General features: G+C 38.8%; 3 protein-coding genes across 3 annotated transcripts; 2 read left to right on the forward strand and 1 right to left on the reverse strand.

Annotated features, from left to right (window-relative positions):
- Nucleotides 1–13,361: 13,361 nt before the first annotated feature.
- Nucleotides 13,362–14,022, reverse strand: LOC145970763 (uncharacterized). The gene has a single exon (XM_083097700.1). It carries the CDS (start codon nt 13,998–14,000, stop codon nt 13,374–13,376), a length of 627 nt encoding a protein of 208 aa, XP_082953826.1. The 5' UTR covers nt 14,001–14,022; the 3' UTR covers nt 13,362–13,373.
- Nucleotides 14,023–14,689: 667 nt separating this feature from the next.
- LOC145970819 (uncharacterized) lies at nt 14,690–16,416 on the forward strand. The gene has a single exon (XM_083097818.1). It carries the CDS (start codon nt 15,546–15,548, stop codon nt 16,242–16,244), a length of 699 nt encoding a protein of 232 aa, XP_082953944.1. The 5' UTR covers nt 14,690–15,545; the 3' UTR covers nt 16,245–16,416.
- Nucleotides 16,417–18,785: 2,369 nt separating this feature from the next.
- On the forward strand, nt 18,786–20,640 carry LOC145970825 (uncharacterized). Its single transcript, XM_083097822.1, has 2 exons — nt 18,786–19,753; nt 19,835–20,640. Exons 1-2 carry the CDS (start codon nt 19,647–19,649, stop codon nt 20,394–20,396), a joined length of 669 nt encoding a protein of 222 aa, XP_082953948.1. The 5' UTR covers nt 18,786–19,646; the 3' UTR covers nt 20,397–20,640.
- The last annotated feature ends 1,105 nt before the right edge of the window (nt 20,641–21,745 follow it).

Raw genomic sequence — 21,745 nt, forward strand, 5'->3', positions numbered from 1 at the left:
AAACAAAATTTTTAAAAAATATTTCAAAGATACTTAAACAAGATACCTATGAAGTTAAAGAAAGATGAATATGATCAGAACTATAAAAAAATAGAATTGTCGAAAATTTATTATAGATTACAGATATATTTCATATAGATTATGTTAGTAATGTAACGGTATGTTTTTTTAACCAGGCAATATTATATCGTTCATTAATTTATGAAAATATTAAATAATGCTACTAATTAGAAATCTTTAAAAAATAAAAAAATAAGAAATAAAGAATTAAAAATAAAAAAGTATTGCTTGGACTACAGAAAAATCAGATCTCGATTTTGAAAATCGAACATAGCGTTTCGAAAAAATATATTAAAAATCTAATATAACTGAAAGAATATAAAAACTCTCTCTTTTGCACAAACTATCGAAGAAAATATTCAAGATGCGTAAATATAAACTTAGTTTGGATGTAAATTAACGATTAAATTATAAAATAAATCGTGATTTAAAATTTGCGAGAAACCGTAACGGATAAATAAATCAATGTTCGGAATATTTAAATAAAATACGCGTAATGTTTATAATATAATAAACGAAGCCCATAACATACGCGCGATATAATCACTTTATGCGAAGATATCTGATCATTTAAAGTGTATAATATAATTTATAAATATAGAATCTATTATTCCGATTTATTTTCCAATACGCGATTTTATACGAATTTCGTGATCGAGAATAAGAATACATATGCTCTTTCGCGGATGATTAAATAAAATAAAATAGCCTTATAAAATATTGTTAAAAAAATCGCATTATCGTTACGTTTTATAGAGAATAATGGACACAACGATTCTCTAGCTTTTTTAATATGGTACTGCGATCATATCAAAAGAGCTGAAAATAAGATTAAAATATAAATAGTATTGAAATATTAAAATCCTAATGATTTTAATAATTCTAATAATTCTTTATTTACTTTTAAGCCAACAATTATGTGAAATTTGGAAAAAAGGGAGAGGATTCCTAATCATATACCCTAATCGCGTGCCCTAATCGCGAGCCCTAATCGCGAGCCCTAATCGCGAGCCTTAATCGCGAGCCCTAATCGCGAGTCCTAATCGCGAGCCCTAATCGCGAACCCTAATCGCGTGCCCTAATCATGTGCTACTAATTAAATTTTGCGTAGCCGATATTCATTCTTCGGACCAGTTAGACTTACCTTTTCTGATCACTTCCTCATAGGAGGTAAATACTCCTTTTATTGCCGGTTTATTTTAATATTACTGGCGAATAAGCGCAAAGATTTTACTTGCGCTCATTTGTGCTATTATTAATGATTTATTAAACGCGCTGAAATTGAAGAAGAAGAGAAACTCCTTTTTTTGCCAGCTAATTGCCGACAGACGAGCATAAACATTTTGTGCTCGTTGACGATCGTGCGACTTTACGATCGTTCATTACACATTTATTTGAACATAACTTTATTTTAATTGAGATAAAACCAAATTATCAATCAAAATTCATTAAATTTCATAGTAATATATATTTTAATATTATATTAATAATATAAATTTTTATAATAGTATATAATTTATGATAAAATAAAAAATTAAAATAACATTTATGTCATTTATTATCATACTACTATTTTCATTAATTTTATACAGTAATATATATTTTAATAATACAAATCTTTATATAATTTCCAATACAATAAATAGTATAATTATAATTTATAATGCATTTATGTCATTTATTATTATATATTACAGATATTTTAATTAATTGATTATTTGGCTTTACATCAATTAAAGCAAAGTTCAGAAATTGTCTATAAACAAATTCTACAACATGAATGAGCTATAAGAAATTAAAATAAAATCCGTATGCGTTACAAAAATTAATTAGTGTCACATGTAATTGATAAAATTACTAGTATTCTGTATATTCGAAAATTAAATAAAATTGATACAAATTGAAAGAAAATCTTTTCTATGATCTTCCTTCTTTAATTAACACTTTAATTTACTTTTATAATAGATGCAATGTATATCGAAAAAACTTATTAAATGTTATTTAACTTAATGTGTTTTAGCTCATCCATTTTATAAGGCAATGGATTTACCTACAATCTACAATCTACAATCTACATCTACAAGCTCTACAAATCCGTTACCTTAAAATTAAATAAAAGTTTTTCACTCACCGACACTGATGCGCAACAGCGGAGTTGTCAATACTGAAGCTACGTTGTCTATAACACACAAATATAAAATTCAAATTATAGCAACTCTTAAAATAATTAATATTTCATTATATTTTATTATTCAATTATATATTTCATATTCAATTATTTTTATATGTACCGAATTTTACATCCGATGCGCGCAATAATAAACAAATATATAAATAAAAAAATAAACAAATATATAAAGATGTAATAACTTTTTAAATTCTGAAAAAAATTATTTTTTAAATAGAAACTTTTATAGGATTTACATAAAATCTTTTTTCTTTGAATCTTTCTTGTGTAAATCATTCAAATAAATAAATCAATTAATACGTGTATGTGATATAATAATTAATATAAATAATAATATTCACCATCAGGTTGTTCCGCCGGTGCAGGATGCCTTTCCTAGGCCTGCTCCTCCTCTCAGGTCATCAGTTGTTGTTGCGTCGATCTATAACATATAAATAGAGGATTCAAATTGTAGCAGCGTCCAAAATAATTAATATTTCAAAAAATTATTATTGTACGCATTGAATTTTATATTTGATATATATAATAAATAGATTAATAAAATAATTATAAATTTTGAAAAAAGAATATTATTAATAATTCTCTAACGCAACTTTATGAAAGCTTATACTTTTACAAGATTGTAGCTAAAGAAACCCTTTTCTCCAATTCTCTCTTATTTAAATCATGTAAATAAAAAATTAAATTACGCGATTAATTGCTCAATTAAATTGCGCGTATGCAATTATAATAAATATTCAATATATAATTACAAATAAATAAATTACTTACCAGAAGATTGCTTTGCTGGCGCTCGATGCCTCTCCTAGGCCTCCTCCTCCTTTCAGTCTTAGACGCGCGATACTTTTCGGCACTCCCGCACTCACGAGCGATATTTTTATCGCTATTTTCGCACTTTTACGCGCGATACTGAGCGGTCCCCGCACTATTTCGGTACGACAAAGAATTTTCTATTTGATCGCGCGATGTATATACTTAATATATATATACTTTGAATGGCACTCCCGGTTTCGATACGAGTGAAAATCCCATTTCACTTACGAGAATCAGCTTCAGAAATTGGGATTTTGAAAACGCGAAAACGCGATAACGCGAGAATGCTAAACGCGAAAACGCGGTGACGGAACGTCGCCGTCCGCGGCACGTTGACGGCACCGACGACGCGAAAGGGTACTTGGCTTCCCCTTCAGGATCCTTAAGATTTATCATAAATAGAAAAATTTAAGATAAACCTCAAGGCACCATCCAAGTACTAAGCCCTCCCACCCCGACAAGGTGTACCCCATGGGAGGGTTACATTATATATAATTTTATATATAATATAATATATGGAAAGAATTTGATAATATATGAAACGTCTCACATCACTACTTCACTGCTCAAGAGCCACTGAGCGAATGATCGTAAGTCAGAAACATTACCGCGGTACTGTTTATATCGCCAAGGTCGACTATGTAAAGAAAGAATTTGATAATATGTGAAACGTCTCTCACATCACTACTCAAGATCATTGTGCGAATGATAATAAAGCCGTGTAACATATTAACAACAGCGCGATGTTTATCAAGGTCGAACACGATGTTATTGATAATTCTCTCGTTGCCGAAATATTTTCTGTAATATAAAATATACACTAACGGAATATTAAATTAATGAAATATTTTAATTTCTTGATTAAAATTGATTATTTATTAAACAATTTATCACGGAGTCTTTCGTTATGCTAATTATTTTCATCTATAATTCGATCGTTTTACTTCGTGTTCTCTCACAATCCAAATTATATTTAGATTGTCAAGTAGAACGATAAGTAACATGGATGAAATATATTTGTGACTCTAAATTTTAAAATTAATAATTATTGTATAAGGCGCGAGAACGTTGCAACGACTCGGTGAAACATCCCGGTTAGTTGGCATCGGAAGTAGAGACTCGTTAACAATAGTGAAATTGGGATTTATACGAAAATGTCCAACGCGGAAGCGCGAAAACGCGATGACGCGAGAAAGCTAAAACGCGATGACGCGAGAAAGCTAAAACGCGAAAACGCGGTAACGAAATGCCGCCGTCCGCGACACGTTGACTGTACCGATGACGGAAAGTCGACGACGCAAATATGCGTCCAACGCAACATAAATGTGCGTGCCACATATGAGCCATTGTGCGACTCGTGGCAATGCTGTGCTGGGTACTTAGCTTCCCCTTCAGGCTTCTTGAGATTTATCCTAAATAAAAAAATTTAAAATAAACCTCAAGGCACCATCCAAGTACTGAGCCACCCAACCGCGTCAAGGTGTACCCATGGGGGGTTGTATTATGTATATAATTTTATAATATAATATATAATTTGAATATAATGTAAATGATAAATAATTTATATAAATGACTTTTTTTAAATGGTTTTTTTACTGTTCTTCGTGGCATTCATTTGAATTCCTTGTTACATTAATGAAAATACTCGTGATCGCGTTTAGAAAAGAAATCCGACGACAATATATGAGACGTTTCGCATCACTACTTTACTGCTTGATTGTCATCGTGCGAATGATAGCAAGACCGTAAGATGTAAACATTAACGCTATACATTTACGCTGCTAAGGTTGAATACCATGTTATTGTTATTCATTGCTGGAAAATATACGTACTACATACATTTACTCTATACACGCAAAATATTAATTAAACATAAAGATTAATTAAACATTAATATATATATATTAAAGATTAATTAAATATGATTATTTATTAAAGAATTAATCAAATTAACAACTTTTCTTTCAGTTTAATGTCTGTTTATCTTCATTCGTGAATAAAAGATTAAAACAAAATTTTTTTTAATGAAATGGCTCGTATAGATTTTAATCTCGAGGATTTCTTGATTAAACACAAAGAATAAGTTGCTTTAACTTTACTTGCAATAATAAATGATCGCGCTTCGATAGAAATTTATACACAGTTTCATGTCGTTTATCAAAAGTTTAATAATCATTAATTATAATAATTATAGCAAATTATGCTACGATATTAATCACACACAATCGCGTTTAGAAAAAGAACTCGATAATATGTACGAAGCATTTCGTACCACTACTTTACTGTTCGAATGATATTGTACGAATGATAACAAGGTTGTGACATGTAAATAATAGCGCGCTCGCTATACGCTGTCAAGACCGAATATGATGTTATTGTGATAATTCTATTGCCAAAATATTTTACATGTTATAACATATATACGCGATATATTAATTATAGAAATATTTTAATTTATAGATTAATTAAACAATTAATATCACGAAATCTTTCATTATGCTTTAATTACTTAGACATACGATTCGATTGTCTTATTACGTGTTTTCAACCCTAATTATACGTAAATCATAAGTAGTTAGCACTACGAGAGTTCTAACGCAGGGATCTCAGGGGGGTGAGGGGCGAGGGGATCTCAGCGGCGCGGGGGAATGACGTCACGCAGGATGGAGGGGGGATGACGTCACGCGGGACCGCGGGAATTTCGGAGGCGCGGGGGCTGCGGGGCGGAGGACGCACGTATAAACAAAAATGGCGGTATTCCTATGAAGAAGATTTTGGGTCTCTCTCTCGCTCTCTCTTTATCCCTTTATATTTCTATCCCTCTCTCTCTCCCTCTCCATCCCTTTATTCCTCTATCTATCTCTTTATCCCTTTTATCTCTCTTTCTCTCTGTATTATCGCAAGTATACAATATTAGTCATAAACTTATATTTTGAGATATTTCGGGATCCGACGTTTTCGAGCAATCTGTGAATCATAGCGAGATAACAACACATTTTTGAGATATTATACAATATTACCAGTTAACAAACAATATAAATAGAAGTATTCTTTGAAGGATTGGGTGGATGGAAATGCGTGCGAAGAAATTACGTCATGATTTTGTTACAATTAAAAATATATATATAATTTATTTAAATGTGTGTGTTTAATAAAAAGTATACAATATAAAAAAAAAATAATAATAATAATATATAAAATAGACCGTCGGGCTATGTTGGGGAAGCCGTTTCTGAAAACAGAAGAAAACATACGCATTTCATTAGTTTAAATTATTTTAATAATTTATTTTAAAATACTTTTGATATATAATAAATTAAGATACTTACAATGTTATCCATCATCTATTTTTTGCATGACATATTTTCCAAATGAACATAAGCTATGGTTCTATGTTCTCGAACAGCACTAGTTTCTTCATACTGATCCGGTGCTTCTAGAAAGCATTCGATACAAAATTTTAATCCATTTTCCATGTAGTAATATGAAATGCAACATATCTTTGTTGCTTGATTGTATGTCATTATTTCAGATATGCTTAAATCTCGCTGTTTCTTTTGTAACCATTCATCAAGAATATCGACACTATTGTCACTATCATAATCACTGTCCTTCGCCAAGGATTCTATATCAGATCCATCATCTTCCATCTCTCTCCTCTCTCTCTCCTCTCTCTCTATCTCCATCCGCTCCGCCACAACTGGATCCATCCAATAATCGTAATCATCATCCGTATCGTCGTCGATGATAATTACGTTTTCTTCAGCCATTGCACAAGACTAACGAAACACAGAAGAGCAACGAAAGAAATGATACTCTAGTGCAGCAGACCACCGAAACACAGAAGAGCAACGAAAGAAATGATACTCTAGTGCAGCAGAGTCCTCTTCATTATATTTTTTTAACATACACAATATAAATAGAAGTATTCTTTGAAGGATTGGGCGGATGGAAATACGTAGATAACAACACATTTTTGAGATATTTCGGGGTCCGACGTTTTCGAGCAATCTGTGAATCATAGCGAGATAACAACACATTTTCAACCCTAGGTTCAGTTACAAAAATTTTTTTCTTTTGTGCCTTCAACAATCTCTGAAAGTTTGTTGGTTGAATATAAGAAGGATCGAAGCGCATCAGATCATAGTACGTGATTTGAAAGCGCATCGATACGACGGTATAGCAAAAGTATAGTCAAAAATTATAGTGTTCTGTCAGAAAGTAGTGTTCTGTCAGTGTTGTGTGATAATATAAAAATGGAAGACGAAGATCACGCGTTGTCATCTGACAGTGATTGCATTAGTGACTGCAGTGAGAACTCCACGGAATTCAGAGAGAAAATAGTGTCTGTTGCGGAAATTAATGCTTTAAGCGCACGTAGTACAAAATTTTGTATCATATACTTTTATTATTCCACGGGTGGTGCTTTAGCTGTATGTCCTTCGTGTATGATTGCATTGCAAGGCGTGGATAGCCAAATGATGTATGCTGTTCGAAAGCATAAAATTGAGACACTTGATGCGATGGATGGCCGATTCTGTTCAAGTTGTAGCGAGCCGTTGTATATAAGATTTCCGTGCAATATGTGCCCAATTTGCACTCTGTGAAGAAATGGAAAACGTCGAGCAGACTGAATGCGACCTGGTGGAGCGGTCCCGCCAAATTGCCACCTTGGGCGAATATTTTGCATGGCTACAACGATGCAACGAGTACATCGAGTCGCTGGAAGAGCAAAGTCGGATCAAACGACCGCGATTATCGATCGGGAATCGACAATCGCTGATTGCTCGAATCGCGCGACTCGAAGGTGCAAAGACTCGATTGCAGAGACAGTTTATGCCCAGTGGTGGTAATTACAGTGGCGACAATAACGCGGGTGCCGGATGTAGCGCGCATCAAAATGAACTTGTGTGGCGCGAGATTGATACCGCGTTCGATAACCGTATTCTAACCGGTGCTGTGATTAACGCAAACCATATCGAACCTCGTCAATTTCTCGAGGACGCCAAAGACATCGTGCTCGAGCAAGTGCAAGACGTTATAAGAAGATACAACAGTGTAAAATTGAACACTATATTCAACGGTGAATTTGTGTCGGGTGATAAGCGTGCGAATAAAAGTATCAATACGAGAAACTGTGAACTCTTTCGCACGTCTGATTTACACGAGTGGTACGAGCGCAGCGTTATCGAGCCCACTCTAGCATTGCTAGAAGAATTTCAGGAACGCGATAGTGGCTGGGCATTGTCGCGAATACAGAATTTAACTGTAAATATAAATAAGTATAATCCTATGCGCGCGGGATGTTATATTAAATTGCCGCGAGAAATTATGATGAAGAGAGCTGTAATTAATGTACAATCTAGAGACAATGCGTGTTTCGCGTGGGCAGTGGTGGCCGTTCTATACCCCGCTGAAAGAGACACAAATCGGGAATCTTCATATCCCCACTATACGACGGTGTTAAATGTACAAAATATTGAGTTTCCGATGACGTTGAACCAACTAAAAAAGTTTGAACATATAAACAATATCTCCATCAACGTGTACAGCATCGAGAAAGAAAACAGCATTGTCCCGATACGTCTTTTGGAGCAGAAACGGGATAAACACGTCAACCTGTTGTATGTGGAAGACGGTAACAGCGTCGGACATTTCGCATGGATCAAGAACTTATCCCGGCTCGTGAGCTCGCAACTGAGCAAACACAACGGCCAAAGATATATCTGTGATCGGTATGTATAATTTGAATAATTTATGTAATTATAAAATATAATGCATTGCATAAATCTTTAATTTAAATATTCTTTTACAGATGCTTGCACTATTTCGGATCGGAGGACAAGTTGCAGTCACATACGGTAGACTGCGGAAAAATAAACGACTGCGCTATCCGATTGCCGAGCGATAAGGACAAGTGGCTCGAGTTCAACAACTACACGAGGAAAGAGCGGCTTCCATTTGTGATCTATGCCGATTTGGAATGTGCGTTGACAAAGACTGACGAAGAAAAAAATTATCAGCATCATAAGGTATTTAGTATAGCGTATTATATGCATTGTTCGTTCGACGACTCGTTATCCGCGTACCATTCTCGCCGCAGTATTGATTGTATCGCGTGGTTCGCCGAAGAACTTAAAAATTTAGCGTTACGTGTAAAGACTATTTTAATGACTACAAATGTCTCCATGGTAAATTTAACATCGGACGAGTGGGAAAAATTTCACAGCGCAACGCATTGCCATATTTGCGAAAAACCGTTTACGCATGAAGACGATACACGCGTACGCGATCATTGTCATTTGACCGGACGATATAGGGGTCCCGCGCACTCAAATTGCAATCTAAATTACAAAGAATCATTATATATTCCGATAGTCTTCCACAATTTATCAGGTTACGACGCGCATTTCATTATCGAGGATATAGCCACAGCGTTCGAAGGGAAAATCGAATTACTTCCAATAACCAAGGAAAAATATATATCGTTTACAAAAACTGTTAAAGTTGCACAAGACAATTGGAAAAATTATATAAAATTAAGTTTTATCGATTCGTACAAATTTCTTACGGCAAGTCTCGACAAATTGGCATCTTATCTAGACAAAGACAAATTCAAAATTTTAAAATCAGAATTTCAAAATTTATCTGCAGAAAATTTCAGTTTATTAACACGGAAAGGCGTCTTTCCGTACGAATACGTCGACTCTGTAGATAGGTTGCAAGATACGTGTTTACCACCGCGCGAATCGTTTTACAGTTCTTTGACCGGTGAAACTATATCCGAGAGCGATTACGCGCACGCCGAGAACATCTGGACGCGATTCTCCATTCGAACGCTAGACGAGTATAGCGATTTGTACCTGAAAATCGACGTCTTGTTATTAGCCGATATTTTTGAAAACTTTCGCGATAGTTGCATCAAAAGTTACGGACTCGACCCCGCGTATTATTATACTCTTCCCGGATACACGTGGGATGCCATGTTAAAGCATACAAAGATTACATTCGAATTGCTTACCGACATCGACATGGTCATGTTTATCGAACGCGGTATACGCGGTGGTCTGAGTCAGTGTTCCAACAGATACGCGCGCGCTAATAACAAGTACATGCAACAATCGTACGATCCATCGAAACCATCGTCGTACTTGATGTATTTCGATGTAAATAATTTGTACGGATGGGCAATGTGTCAACCGTTGCCCTATGCCGATTTTCGATGGGTCGACGACGTGTCGAATTTTGACGTAGCATCGATCGCGTTAGATTCGCCTACGGGTTATATCCTCGAAGTCGATCTCGAGTATCCGCAACATCTTCACGATACGCACATTGACCTACCGTTTTGCCCGACACGCGACAAGCCGCCCGGCAAGCGGCAAGACAAACTCCTCGCAACGCTATACGATAAGAAGCGTTACGTGATACACTACCGTAACCTACAGCAATGTACGCGACACGACCTTCGCGTTACAAAAATACATCGCATATTACAATTTACACAATCTCCGTGGCTTCGCAGTTATATCGAATTAAATACACAGTTTAGAACACTTGCGAAAAATGATTTTGAAAAAAATTTATATAAACTGATGAATAACGCGGTATTTGATAAGACGATGGAAAATGTGCGTAATCGTGTCGATGTAAAATTATTAACAAAGTGGGACGGACGATACGGAGCAGAAGCAATGATAGCGAAACCAAATTTTCATAGTAGAAGCGTCTTTTCGGAAAATTTGGTTGCCATAGAATTACGCAAACTTGAAGTGAAATTTTATAAACCAATCTATGTCGGCATGTGCATACTCGACATTTCTAAAACGTGCTTGTACGAATTTCATCATGAGTACATGTCACCGCTATATCGTGATAAATGCCGGGTAATGTACACCGACACAGACAGTCTTATATACCACATTGAGTGCGAAGATGTCTATGAAAATATGAAACATGATATCGCTAGTTTCGATACGAGCGATTATCCAATTGATAACGCGTACGGTATACCGCTCGTGAATAAAAAAGTACCGGGTTTAATGAAAGATGAAAATAACGGCGCGATAATGACCGAATTCGTCGGGCTTAGAGCAAAAATGTATGCGATGAGAGTGGACGGGAAAAAGGATACGAAGAAGGTTAAAGGTGTCAAAAGTAACGTTGTTGCGAGAACGATAATATTCGACGATTACACGCAGTGTCTGAATGACGAAATAGAAATGACACGACAGCAATCTTGCATAAGATCGAAATTGCACAAAGTGTATACCGTCCGCGAGACGAAAATTGCTCTGAGTCCGTACGATGACAAGCGGTATATCGTACCTGATTCGACCGACACATTACCATGGGGACATTATAGGATACCCTTATAATATAATATATATAATGTAATGTAATATAGTATGTGATATAATGTCAGATATTATTTTTGTATATGTATCTCATATGTATATGTATTTCATATATTGTATTATATACGATTATTGGAAAGGATGTATTAATAAAGATTTTTGTATTTTTATATATTTCATGTATATTTTTTATATGTTGTACATATTTTTTCTTAAATTTAAAAATAAATACAATTTGTATGAATTAAATCACATTGTCCTTATGTATCCAAGAATTGTGCGAATTGTCAAATCCCAACCATTTCACGTAAACCTCGTTATCCCTCCTACGCAGTATTTTCTCCACGAGATACACGTCCGGATAATTCGCGCGATGCAACTCGTACTCGTAGAACGCTCCAGCAATAGATTTTTTGCGATAATCCTCCAGTAGATAGCTTACGGGATTAGTATGTTGTACTTTTGCAATTTTAAACACTTCGGTTGTCCAATTTGGCGTGTAACCTTTCTCGAAAACTGTCTTGTACTTGCTAACGCGTACCGAGTCACCTACTTTGAATTTCGCCGGACCCGCGATATTTACATGGTTGTACACAGTAGCCAAGAGTCTTTCAGCGATCGCGGGAGTAACGTCGACGGGTCGCATACCGATCGTTCGATGCTTGCGCGCGTTGTAATCCGATACGAGTCGCGGCAACGCGCTGATCCACTTGTAAGATCCGTTCAGCGTAAACATCTTCCACATGTCGTTTTTCAGCGTGCGATTGAATCGCTCAACGATCGATGCCTTCAATACCGAATATGTAGAATAGTGATTGATGTCATGTTTCCGCATGAGCCGTTGCACGTCAGCGTTATAAAATTCCTTCCCCATATCAGTCTGTAAGTTTTTCGGACATCTTTTGCTATCTCGAATTATCTCGGCGATAGCGTCAGCTGTCTCGCTTCCACCTTTACTCTTGAGTGGTATGGCCCACGCGTGCTTGCTCAACGCATCTATGACTGTGAGTATGTAGTGGTAACCTCTGTTGAAACGAGAGTACGGACGCATCTCGACAATGTCAGCTTGCCACAGGTCATCGTATCCCCGCACTATGACGTGTCTTCGGGGAAAATTTTTTCTCGCCGGCGCGTGCAATTCGTTCACCAACTGCCGTTTCTCTAAACTATGTTGTTTCTTCACTTCCTCGGTTATTCCCGATCGCCGATCCATCGTTGTTTCGATTCGTCGATCAAACGATGTGTGCCTCGAGTATCACCGTGCGTTTTATCATTCGTTGCTAGACGTTCCTGGCCCGTTCGATAGCCGTTCAAAGCTGTTCGATAGCCGTTCATAGCCGTTCGATAGCCGTTCATAGCTGTTCGATAGCCATTCATAGCTGTTCGATAGCCGTTCCCAACCCGTTCGATAAACCTTTGTAGATGCTCATAGCTGTTCGATAACCGTTCTAGCTGTTCGATAGCCGTTCCCAACCCGTTCGATAAACCTTTGTAGATGTTTAATAATTGTACAATAGCCGTTCCTAAACCGTTCACTACAGCCGCTCATTACAGGTTGATAGCCGTTTCTGAATTAGTGTTAATCGCACGCCGAAGCTCGTTTATCGCAGTCTGCAAAGCTCGCACATCCTTCTCGAACGCAGTCAGCTTCTCGTCTGATTCTTTCTGCTGATTCTTCAACGTTTTAACGCATTGTTCCACGTACAGTTTGTTGACTGCATCGGTATCAGCCTCAGGTTGCGCTACACGGCGAATCTTGCGCGACCTCGCGTCATAGTACGTAGCGACGCGACACAGAGCGTTTTGACGCAAGTAACTTGTCACCGATTTACCCCAATGATCGCTAGTTCTAATTGCTTCATTTCTCTGTTCGAATAATCCAAATTTGTTGATGGGCATTTTTTTTCTCGATGCGAGTGACGTCGATCGACTGATTAGTTTCGTCGAGACACCGTTTAATTTATAATAAGGCCGACTTCGCGAAGTTCCTCTATAATCGACAGGATCTCGTTGTCGTGAGCGTTGTGGCCAGCTCGGCGCGAAGCGTCGAGCAATCGTAGACGATCCACTAGCTCGTTGGGATCGTCCCAGTGCACGTAATCGATCTTATTGTCGGTTAGCGTCATCGCGCGAGGCATGAATACTCCCGTACCGCATTTTTTCTTTTTCAATTCGATCGACATCAACGGTGCAATTATGTGTTTATACTTGTATCCCCTGTTGCTCTTTAATTGACCTTGCGCATCATATTGACGTTTATGCGCACTCGTCGCCATTAATATGTTCTTATATTTTTGCATATCGTCCTCAGTGTATATGTCATCATCGGGAATTCTCTTGAAGATCAACTCGTATAATCCAGGTGTACCAATGTACCTCACTTTGTCTATGATTATAGAGTCATCTGCGCCGATGTCGAATCGTTTGTTACCGAGCCACATTTTATTCTCGTCGAAATAGACACCGTACACGTGATCGATCTGGTTTTTTTTATCGCCACTAAGGAGAGCGCCCATGTACTTTTGTGCCAGTGGCCCGAAGTGCTCTCGTAACATTTTTTGACCTTCCAACGTTTGTAACATGTTTCGAACAGATGGTGATTCGAGCGGGTTGCTCGTGGTTTCGAAAACATTTTCGATTGCGAGTGATTCGGGTATCGTGGGTTGTACGATTCTCGTTGTCGCGGACGGTGTGGAGGTTATCAGCGGTTCATCCGATGTATGCGGTGTCGATAAACGATTCGCCTTCAATCGTTGTCTCTTTTTCGGTGTCATATCCTCCTCCTCCTCCTCCTCCTCTTCCTCTTCCTCCTTGTACCGCTTGATGGGTAACGTTTTAATTATAGCGTCAGCGTTACTCTCCGGCTCGTTTTTCACCGCGATTAAGCTAGAGTTGTCGACGATTTTTTGTAGTGGCTCGATAATAGGCCTAAAATGGGCCTTGACCGCGATATCGTCGTCGATCTTACCGGTCTTCAAAGCGCGATGTTTCTTGCGGATCGATTCGCTCGTTTTCTCAATCTCCCTCGCAATCTTTTCACGCTCGCGAATATTATCGTTTTCAGCCATGTCGACAGAGTGTGTCGGCAACGACTAATCGTTTTGCGGTATCGCGAACACGTTAAATCCTTTTCTGTATCGCCCGTTCGTAAATGAGCTGTCCTTATCTATCACTAGGAATCCATACTTTTGTTGCCAACAAGTACGACATAATTCACTGAAATCCCCGTACGACATGTCGGTATTTACGTGATCGTTGTACACGTGTTTCAAGTTGGTACCGTCCTGTTTAAACAAGATCAGCAGGTTCGCGTTGTCGCGTATAAGATGTTTTGGTATTCTCGCGTACGTCTGACAGAGATAGAAGCAGTCGACGTTCGAGTGACGACCCATTGAGAAGTACTCTCTTATCGTATTTTGCTTGTCGCACGCCACGTCATCGAAGACGAAAATCGAGTTTGGACGTGCCTCGCTCGGTGGAATGACGTCACTGTTATTGGAGAACGTAAAATAACCGATTTCGTCAATCGGCGTCAACAAATTCTCCAGATATCGATATTTCGGCTGTTGCAGCGACTTCGAGTACACGTACACGTTCTCGAAACGTACACCGTGCGGGCTTTCCAGTAGACTTATCAGAACGTTGGTTTTACCACAATTCGAGGGGCCGCAAACGATCGCGCGTATAGTAGTCGGTAGCATCGTACCGTGTCTGCGCATCTCTGCGTTGTCCTCCATTGATCGTAATCTGTCGTCGCAATTCGTCACGCGTATCGTCAAAGGTTGTCGCACGAATCTCATTTTTTCAACACTACCGATTGGATCGAACGCCTGCCTATTTATAGGTGCGCGAAATCACGAGTCGCTCAGTAGAGAAAAAATGTTCGTTCTGCTATCAAGTCCTTCCGACATTCGCGATTTGAGCGTCGAACAACTACAATTTGTGTCAAAAGCTGTTCTGTTGCGAATGTGCGGTGATCACGTCCACTACGTGTGGGACAAACTTCCGGAACACATAAAAGCGGATCCGGAGGTTCAGACGTATCGTCGCTGTTACGAACACTACAATCAGCCGTGTCAGGAAACGCACATCGACGGTCCGGCGCCGTTGATAAAGAATTGCGGCGAATGTCAACGAAAATAGGTAGAGGCCTATTAAATCACGCGATAAACGCACTTCCAATCGAATTCCATATTCCCGGCTATCAGTTTTGCGGACCAGGCACGCGGTTGCAAAAGCGATTAGTCAGAGGCGATCGAGGTGTCAACCCATTGGACGCGGCGTGTCGCGAACACGATATAGCATACTCTCGGAGCAACGATCTCACCGAGAGACACGCGGCGGATAGGATACTCGCTGAGAAAGCGCGGAATCGCATCGTTGCGAAAGATTCGACTCTCGGTGAGAGAGCCGCCGCCACAACTGTCTGGGCAGCGATGAAAGCCAAGACGAAGCTCGGTATGGGTCTGAAGACGAAGACGAAGAAAAAAACGGTGAAGAAACGGATACTTCCGGTAGCGAAATGCGGCGGTGTATTGCCGATTCTACCAATGTTGGGTGCGCTCGGATCCCTGATCGGTGGAGCGGCTGGTGTAGCGAAAGTGGTGAACGACGGAAAAGCCGCGCAACGTCAGTTGCAAGAGATGCTACGTCACAATCGCGCCATGGAAGGTCACGGATTATATCTCGCTCCTTACAAATACGGACGAGGAGCCTCAACAAGGAGAAAAAAAAAACGTCAAAGAGACGCTAAAAATGCCGCAGGGCGCAACTACCAACGTACAATTGCTACAATTGGCAAAACGTATGCGCATTCCATATTTTAGAGGTGTTTTCATGCGCGACTCTTTACCGATCGGTGGTATATATCGAAACGAGAGCGGCATCGTAAATTTGGATAGCGTCGAAGGACCAGGTACTCATTGGGTAGCGTATGCAAAGAGGGGGAATCGCGCTATATATTTCGACAGTTTCGGCAATCTTCGACCGCCGAATGAATTGGTGTGATATCTCGGACGAAACGTAACGAAGATACAGTACAATTACACACCTGTTCAAACTTACGATCAGAGCATCTGCGGACAATTGTGCTTGCAGTTTCTTCGAACGGTCGATGCATGTGAATTTAAAGACAGATATTGCGCTATTTAACTCAGTATTCGTTAAACAGTTTCGTCGACATGTCTATGACATTCACGTTGACTGGGAAGAGTAGCGTTCTCACGGCAAACTTCTTTCCCACCGTAGATTTGAGCGACGGCGAATACGAGCTCGGTCTAACGGATTTTGAGACTTATCACACGATACCGAATGTGAATTCCTCGAATAATAAATTTTACTTTGGCAAAGACGACGAAGAAATTACGATTCCCGAGGGATCGTATGAGTTGCAAAATATACATGAATTTTTGAAACATGCAATTTCACGGAAACATCGCGATGAGAAACACATTGACGGCGATGACTATGAAGATGATGATGAATATCCGATAGTGCTCCGCGCTAATTACAATACAATGAGGAGCGAGATCAAATGTGCCTACAGAATAAACTTTACCAAACCCGTCAACATTGGATCGCTGCTAGGATTCTCGAATCGTATTCTCGAGCCGCGAAAATGGTACGAATCAAACATGCCGATTAACATTCTCAACGTGAATATTATCCGTATAGAGTGTAACGTGACCGCGGGTGCGTACAACAACGGCATACTCGTTCATACGATACATGAATTTTCACCGAGGGTACCACCGGGATATAAGATATCGGAAACGCCTGCACAGATCATTTACCTGCCGATCATCGCGCGGAGCATTACGGATTTAACGTTACGCGTTGTCGACCAGAACGGACGATTGCTCGATTTTCGAGGAGAAGAGATCACCGTAAGATTGCATGTACGTATGCGACGTATGAGATGCTCGTATTGAACGGATCGAAAGACGTGACAGGTAACGCAATCTTTACGAGACCAGCAACACCACCACCAACAACAACAACAACAACAACAACAACGTCGACGTTTGCTAATATCAAATCATCCAAGAAAAAGAAACTCAGCGCATCGAACGTTGCGTTTTTACAATCTTTGGGATTTGCGGTGCGAAACAGCTGAACGATGACCGACATTCTCAACATCGGTGATGAACCGATCTTTGACAATCGTATCGTCAAGATCGAGACTCACACGTATAACCCGTTCGCCAATACAACGTTCGGACACAGTGACGAGATAAGAATACCCATACAACAACAGGATCTGTATACGCTGCCGTACGAGAGTTTCCTATACATCGAGGGACAACTAACGAAAAACAGAGCAACAGTTGAAGGAGAAAGTGATGTGATACTGGGACATAATTGCGTCGCATTCATGTTCGATGAGATTCGATACGAACTCGATGGCGTTGAGATTGATCGCAATAGAAACGTAGGAATAACTACTATGCTCAAAAACTATGTAACGGTATCATCCGATAGAATTGTGATTATGAAAAACGCCGGCTGGGAGCCGCCGACCTATTCGCATGGACATTTCAATTTTTGCGTACCGCTCCACATGTTATTGGGATTTTGCGAGGATTATAAACGAGTGGTGATTAACGCTCGTCACGAATTGATCTTAATACGATCGCGCAACGATAATAATTGTCTGGTTGGAAGTTCAACGCTGGAGCCTGTGATGACCATATTCAAGATACAATGGCGAATGCCTCACGTGCTGTTGAGCGAGATCGAAAAACTGTCGATGCTGCGTGCTCTGGAAAGCGGACGATATCTCAGCATGGGTTTTCGCTCGTGGGATCTGTACGAGTATCCGCTATTGCAGCTTACAACGAAGCATTCGTGGGCCATTAAGACCTCGACTCAGCTGGAGAAACCACGCTACGTTGTCTTCGCCCTGCAAACAGGCCGGAAGAATGCCTTGTCTAAGAATGTATCTCAATTCGACGACTGCAAATTGATCAATGTGAAACTCTATCTGAACTCGGAATGTTATCCGTACGACGATATGAACCTGGATTTCGATAAAAACAGATGGTCCATTCTGTACGACACGTACGCGCGCTTCTGCAAGAAACTATTACGGATACGAGTATCTCGAGCCGAGTCTCTCCGTCTATACGTTTCAAGAACTCGGTCCGTTCGTGATTATCGATTGTTCTCGACAAAACGAATCGGTCAAGAGCGCAACGGTGGATGTGAAATTGGAATTCGAATGTAAAGAGAACGTACCGGCGAATACTACTGCGTACTGTCTCATCATACACGATCGTGTGATCCAGTACAATCCGTTGACCAACGTTGTACGCAAAATCACCTAAGCGATAACATCGACACAAGAGAGGGGAGGAGGAAGAGGAGGATATAAATCAAAGTGCTGCGAGATGATTTTAGAGTTTGCCATTCCTCTCGACTGACGTATCGAAGAGAGAAAGAGAGAGATCTCGTCATGTCTATACCAACGTTTGTGGATCTGCAAGGATTTATTGTCGGGAGAAATTTTGTCGTGAAAGAAGCGGCAGTCCTGAGGAAGGGATATGTTCTCTCGCATTATTTTTTCGCAAGTCCTGTACCGTGGAGCGTGCTAACAAAATCTGAGCGATGTCAAGTCTCATGGGTGATTAGAAATCATCACGGATTACAATGGGAAGACGGAAACGTTCCGTATGGCTTGGCTCAGCGTGTAATTACAACAGCTATCGTTGGTACGATACACGAAGAAGAAGAAGAAGAATCGTCTGTCGTGTACGTTAAAGGACTTGAAAAGCGAAAATGGTTGACCGATATACTAGGCGATGTGGGAAACGGCTATATTATTGAAACTTTGGATGCTGACTATGAAGATATTGATTCTCTAAATAAATTAGATATTACCAATAGTATGCGATGTGGAAAACATGTTAAGAATTGTGCATTACAAAATGTATTTAAAATATTTAACTGGTGGTCGCAACGCCTGAAAGAATTGCAAGAAAATAAAATATGTAAACATTAATATGTTTTATCTCTTATTTCCCCTCCCTAAACCTTTCCATGCGTTTCTAAGAATTTTTTGTCTGAGCGTTATCTCCCCTTCTCCTAAAACTCAAAACGTTAGAAGTATTAATCCCTCCACCACATTATACTTTTGGAAGATGAGCGTCATCTATACTCGGTTATTTCTTATACGATCAGTGTCGCGTTAACACCGCTCTCGTGGTTCACTTTTCATAACTCCCAGAGAAATGTACTACGTCGAAAGAAGCAGCAGCGGCAGCGGCGTCGGAAGACGCGTGAATAATTACGTATCGAGTCGTGATAAAACTCGATCGTTTGAGAACAAATGTGACGAGTAAGTTTTTCGTTTAACTTCTTTCTATTTTTATATTTTTACAAATTGTATTACTATTATTTAATTTTAATTTTTCTGTAGCATTTCGTTGGAACGTCGTGCGGTTCGTATACTAGGTAGACGATACGCATTGACAGCTACGGGATTCAAATTCCTCGACATTGGTATCAACGTGGGTCCACCGAGTTACGTGGAGATTGCCATAGGAGATCATCGAGGAAAGGAACTAATATTATCTCTCGAAACGTGGAAGGGACTCTACGAGCAACGTCGTAATATTCAAAATTTCCTTCGGAACGACTCTAAAGATGACTTCAATTTCATAAGCGTTGGACCGCTAACAGTGAGAGTTCGTACGATTAACGACGTCAAACTCATAAGTCTCGAATCTTCAAACGTATGCTTGATGATGGTCGAATCGACGTTACATCGTATGTTCGATCTCGATCACTGCATAGATGTAACTTTTGATCGATTGGATAAAATTATCCAAACAGTTGATGTCAAGTTTACGCAATTCTCCAATATCGCGTCCACTGTAATAAATCCGAAAGAAGTATCAAATGTAATACGCGCGAGTGCTGCTTTCAACAAGCATCAACTCGTCGATTGCGAACTGGCAGCTTTAGTTTTTAGTCCATAGTACGTAAGAAAAATATATAAAATATAAATAAAGAGTTTTAAGTCAAAATCATGACGTAATTTCTTCGCACGCATTTCCATCCACCCAATCCTTCAAAGAATATTTCTATTTATATTGTTTGTTAACTGGTAATATTGTATACTTGCGATAATACAGAGATGACAGAGAGAGATAAAAGGGATAAAGAGAGAAAGAGAGAGGGATATTCAGAGATTGTTGGAGGCACAAAAGAAAAATTCTTTTGTAACTGAACCTAGGGTTGAAAATGTGTTGTTATCTCGCTATGATTCATAGATTGCTCGAAAACGTCGGACCCCGAAATATCTCAAAATATAAGTTTATGACTAATATTGTATACTTGCGATAATACAGAGAGAAAGAGAGATAAAAGGGATAAAGAGATAGATAGAGGGATAGAGGGATGGAGAGGGAGAGAGAGAGGGATAGAAATATAAAGGGATAAAGAGAGAGCGAGAGAGAGACCCAAAATCTTCTTCATAGGAATACCGCCATTTTTGTTTATACGTGCGTCCTCCGCCCCGCAGCCCCCGCGCCTCCGAAATTCCCTCCGTCCCGCGTGACGTCATCCCCCCTCCATCCTGCGTGACGTCATTCCCCCGCGCCGCTGAGATCCCCTCGCCCCTCACCCCCCTGAGATCCCTGCGTTAGAACTCTCGTAGTGCTAACTACTATCATAGAAATGTTATAACATTATTTGTTATAATATTATTTATAGATATAATAAATTTATAGATATAAAAGTGTTTTTAAAATCTCCAAATAATATTTTTTTGGACGATATAAATAGATGTTTTAAATATACTTTAAATCTGAAAAAAATCATCAGTAGATTAATATTAATAATTAATTATAATGTTGCTTTGTAGCTGAAAATTAAAAAAAATATAAATAATGTGCAAACATTTACTTCTTATGTAAATGACATTGATTGTTTTAATCGCAATATATTAATGTATTAAATGTATCTTCAATAAATTGATTTTCACGCTCGAAACTACGATGTTATAGTCGCGCAAATGTAACTATATGTAAAATATATAATAAAAATAAATTTGAAATAAATAATTCGGATATAAATCGATACGCGATAAGAAAATCAAAACATATAAATACATATAACAATTCATTTTGATATAATATGCGGCATCTAAAACGGTTGAAAGTTGTGAAAAAAATATCGGTATATTTTTTGTGTTAGTTTTTATGTTCATATCAAGTTCAGGAAAGGCAAGTGGTTCACTTGAGTATGCCTTCTTTAGAAATTAAAATAAGATAATGTAAGAAGAATGCAATGAGAATGCGAGAAGAAAATTCATAACGCTAATTAG

The sequence above is a fragment of the Camponotus vicinus genome, unplaced genomic scaffold (genome assembly GCF_025532165.1).
Source record: "Camponotus vicinus isolate PSW18456_S1 unplaced genomic scaffold, iyCamVici1.0 SCAF_4, whole genome shotgun sequence".
In the NCBI taxonomy this organism is placed as follows: Eukaryota; Metazoa; Arthropoda; class Insecta; order Hymenoptera; family Formicidae; genus Camponotus; species Camponotus vicinus.

What these genes read in the sequence shown, in the direction of transcription:
- LOC145970763 (XM_083097700.1), bottom strand. Translation starts at nt 14,000, where the DNA reads ATGTTACAAACGTTGGAAGGTCAAAAAATGTTACGAGAGCACTTCGGG.
- LOC145970819 (XM_083097818.1), top strand. Translation starts at nt 15,546, where the DNA reads ATGTCAACGAAAATAGGTAGAGGCCTATTAAATCACGCGATAAACGCA.
- LOC145970825 (XM_083097822.1), top strand. Translation starts at nt 19,647, where the DNA reads ATGTACTACGTCGAAAGAAGCAGCAGCGGCAGCGGCGTCGGAAGACGC. An exon ending in TTTGAGAACAAATGTGACGA is followed by an intron (nt 19,754 to 19,834) that starts GTAAGTTTTTCG and finishes ATTTTTCTGTAG; the next exon opens with CATTTCGTTGGAACGTCGTG.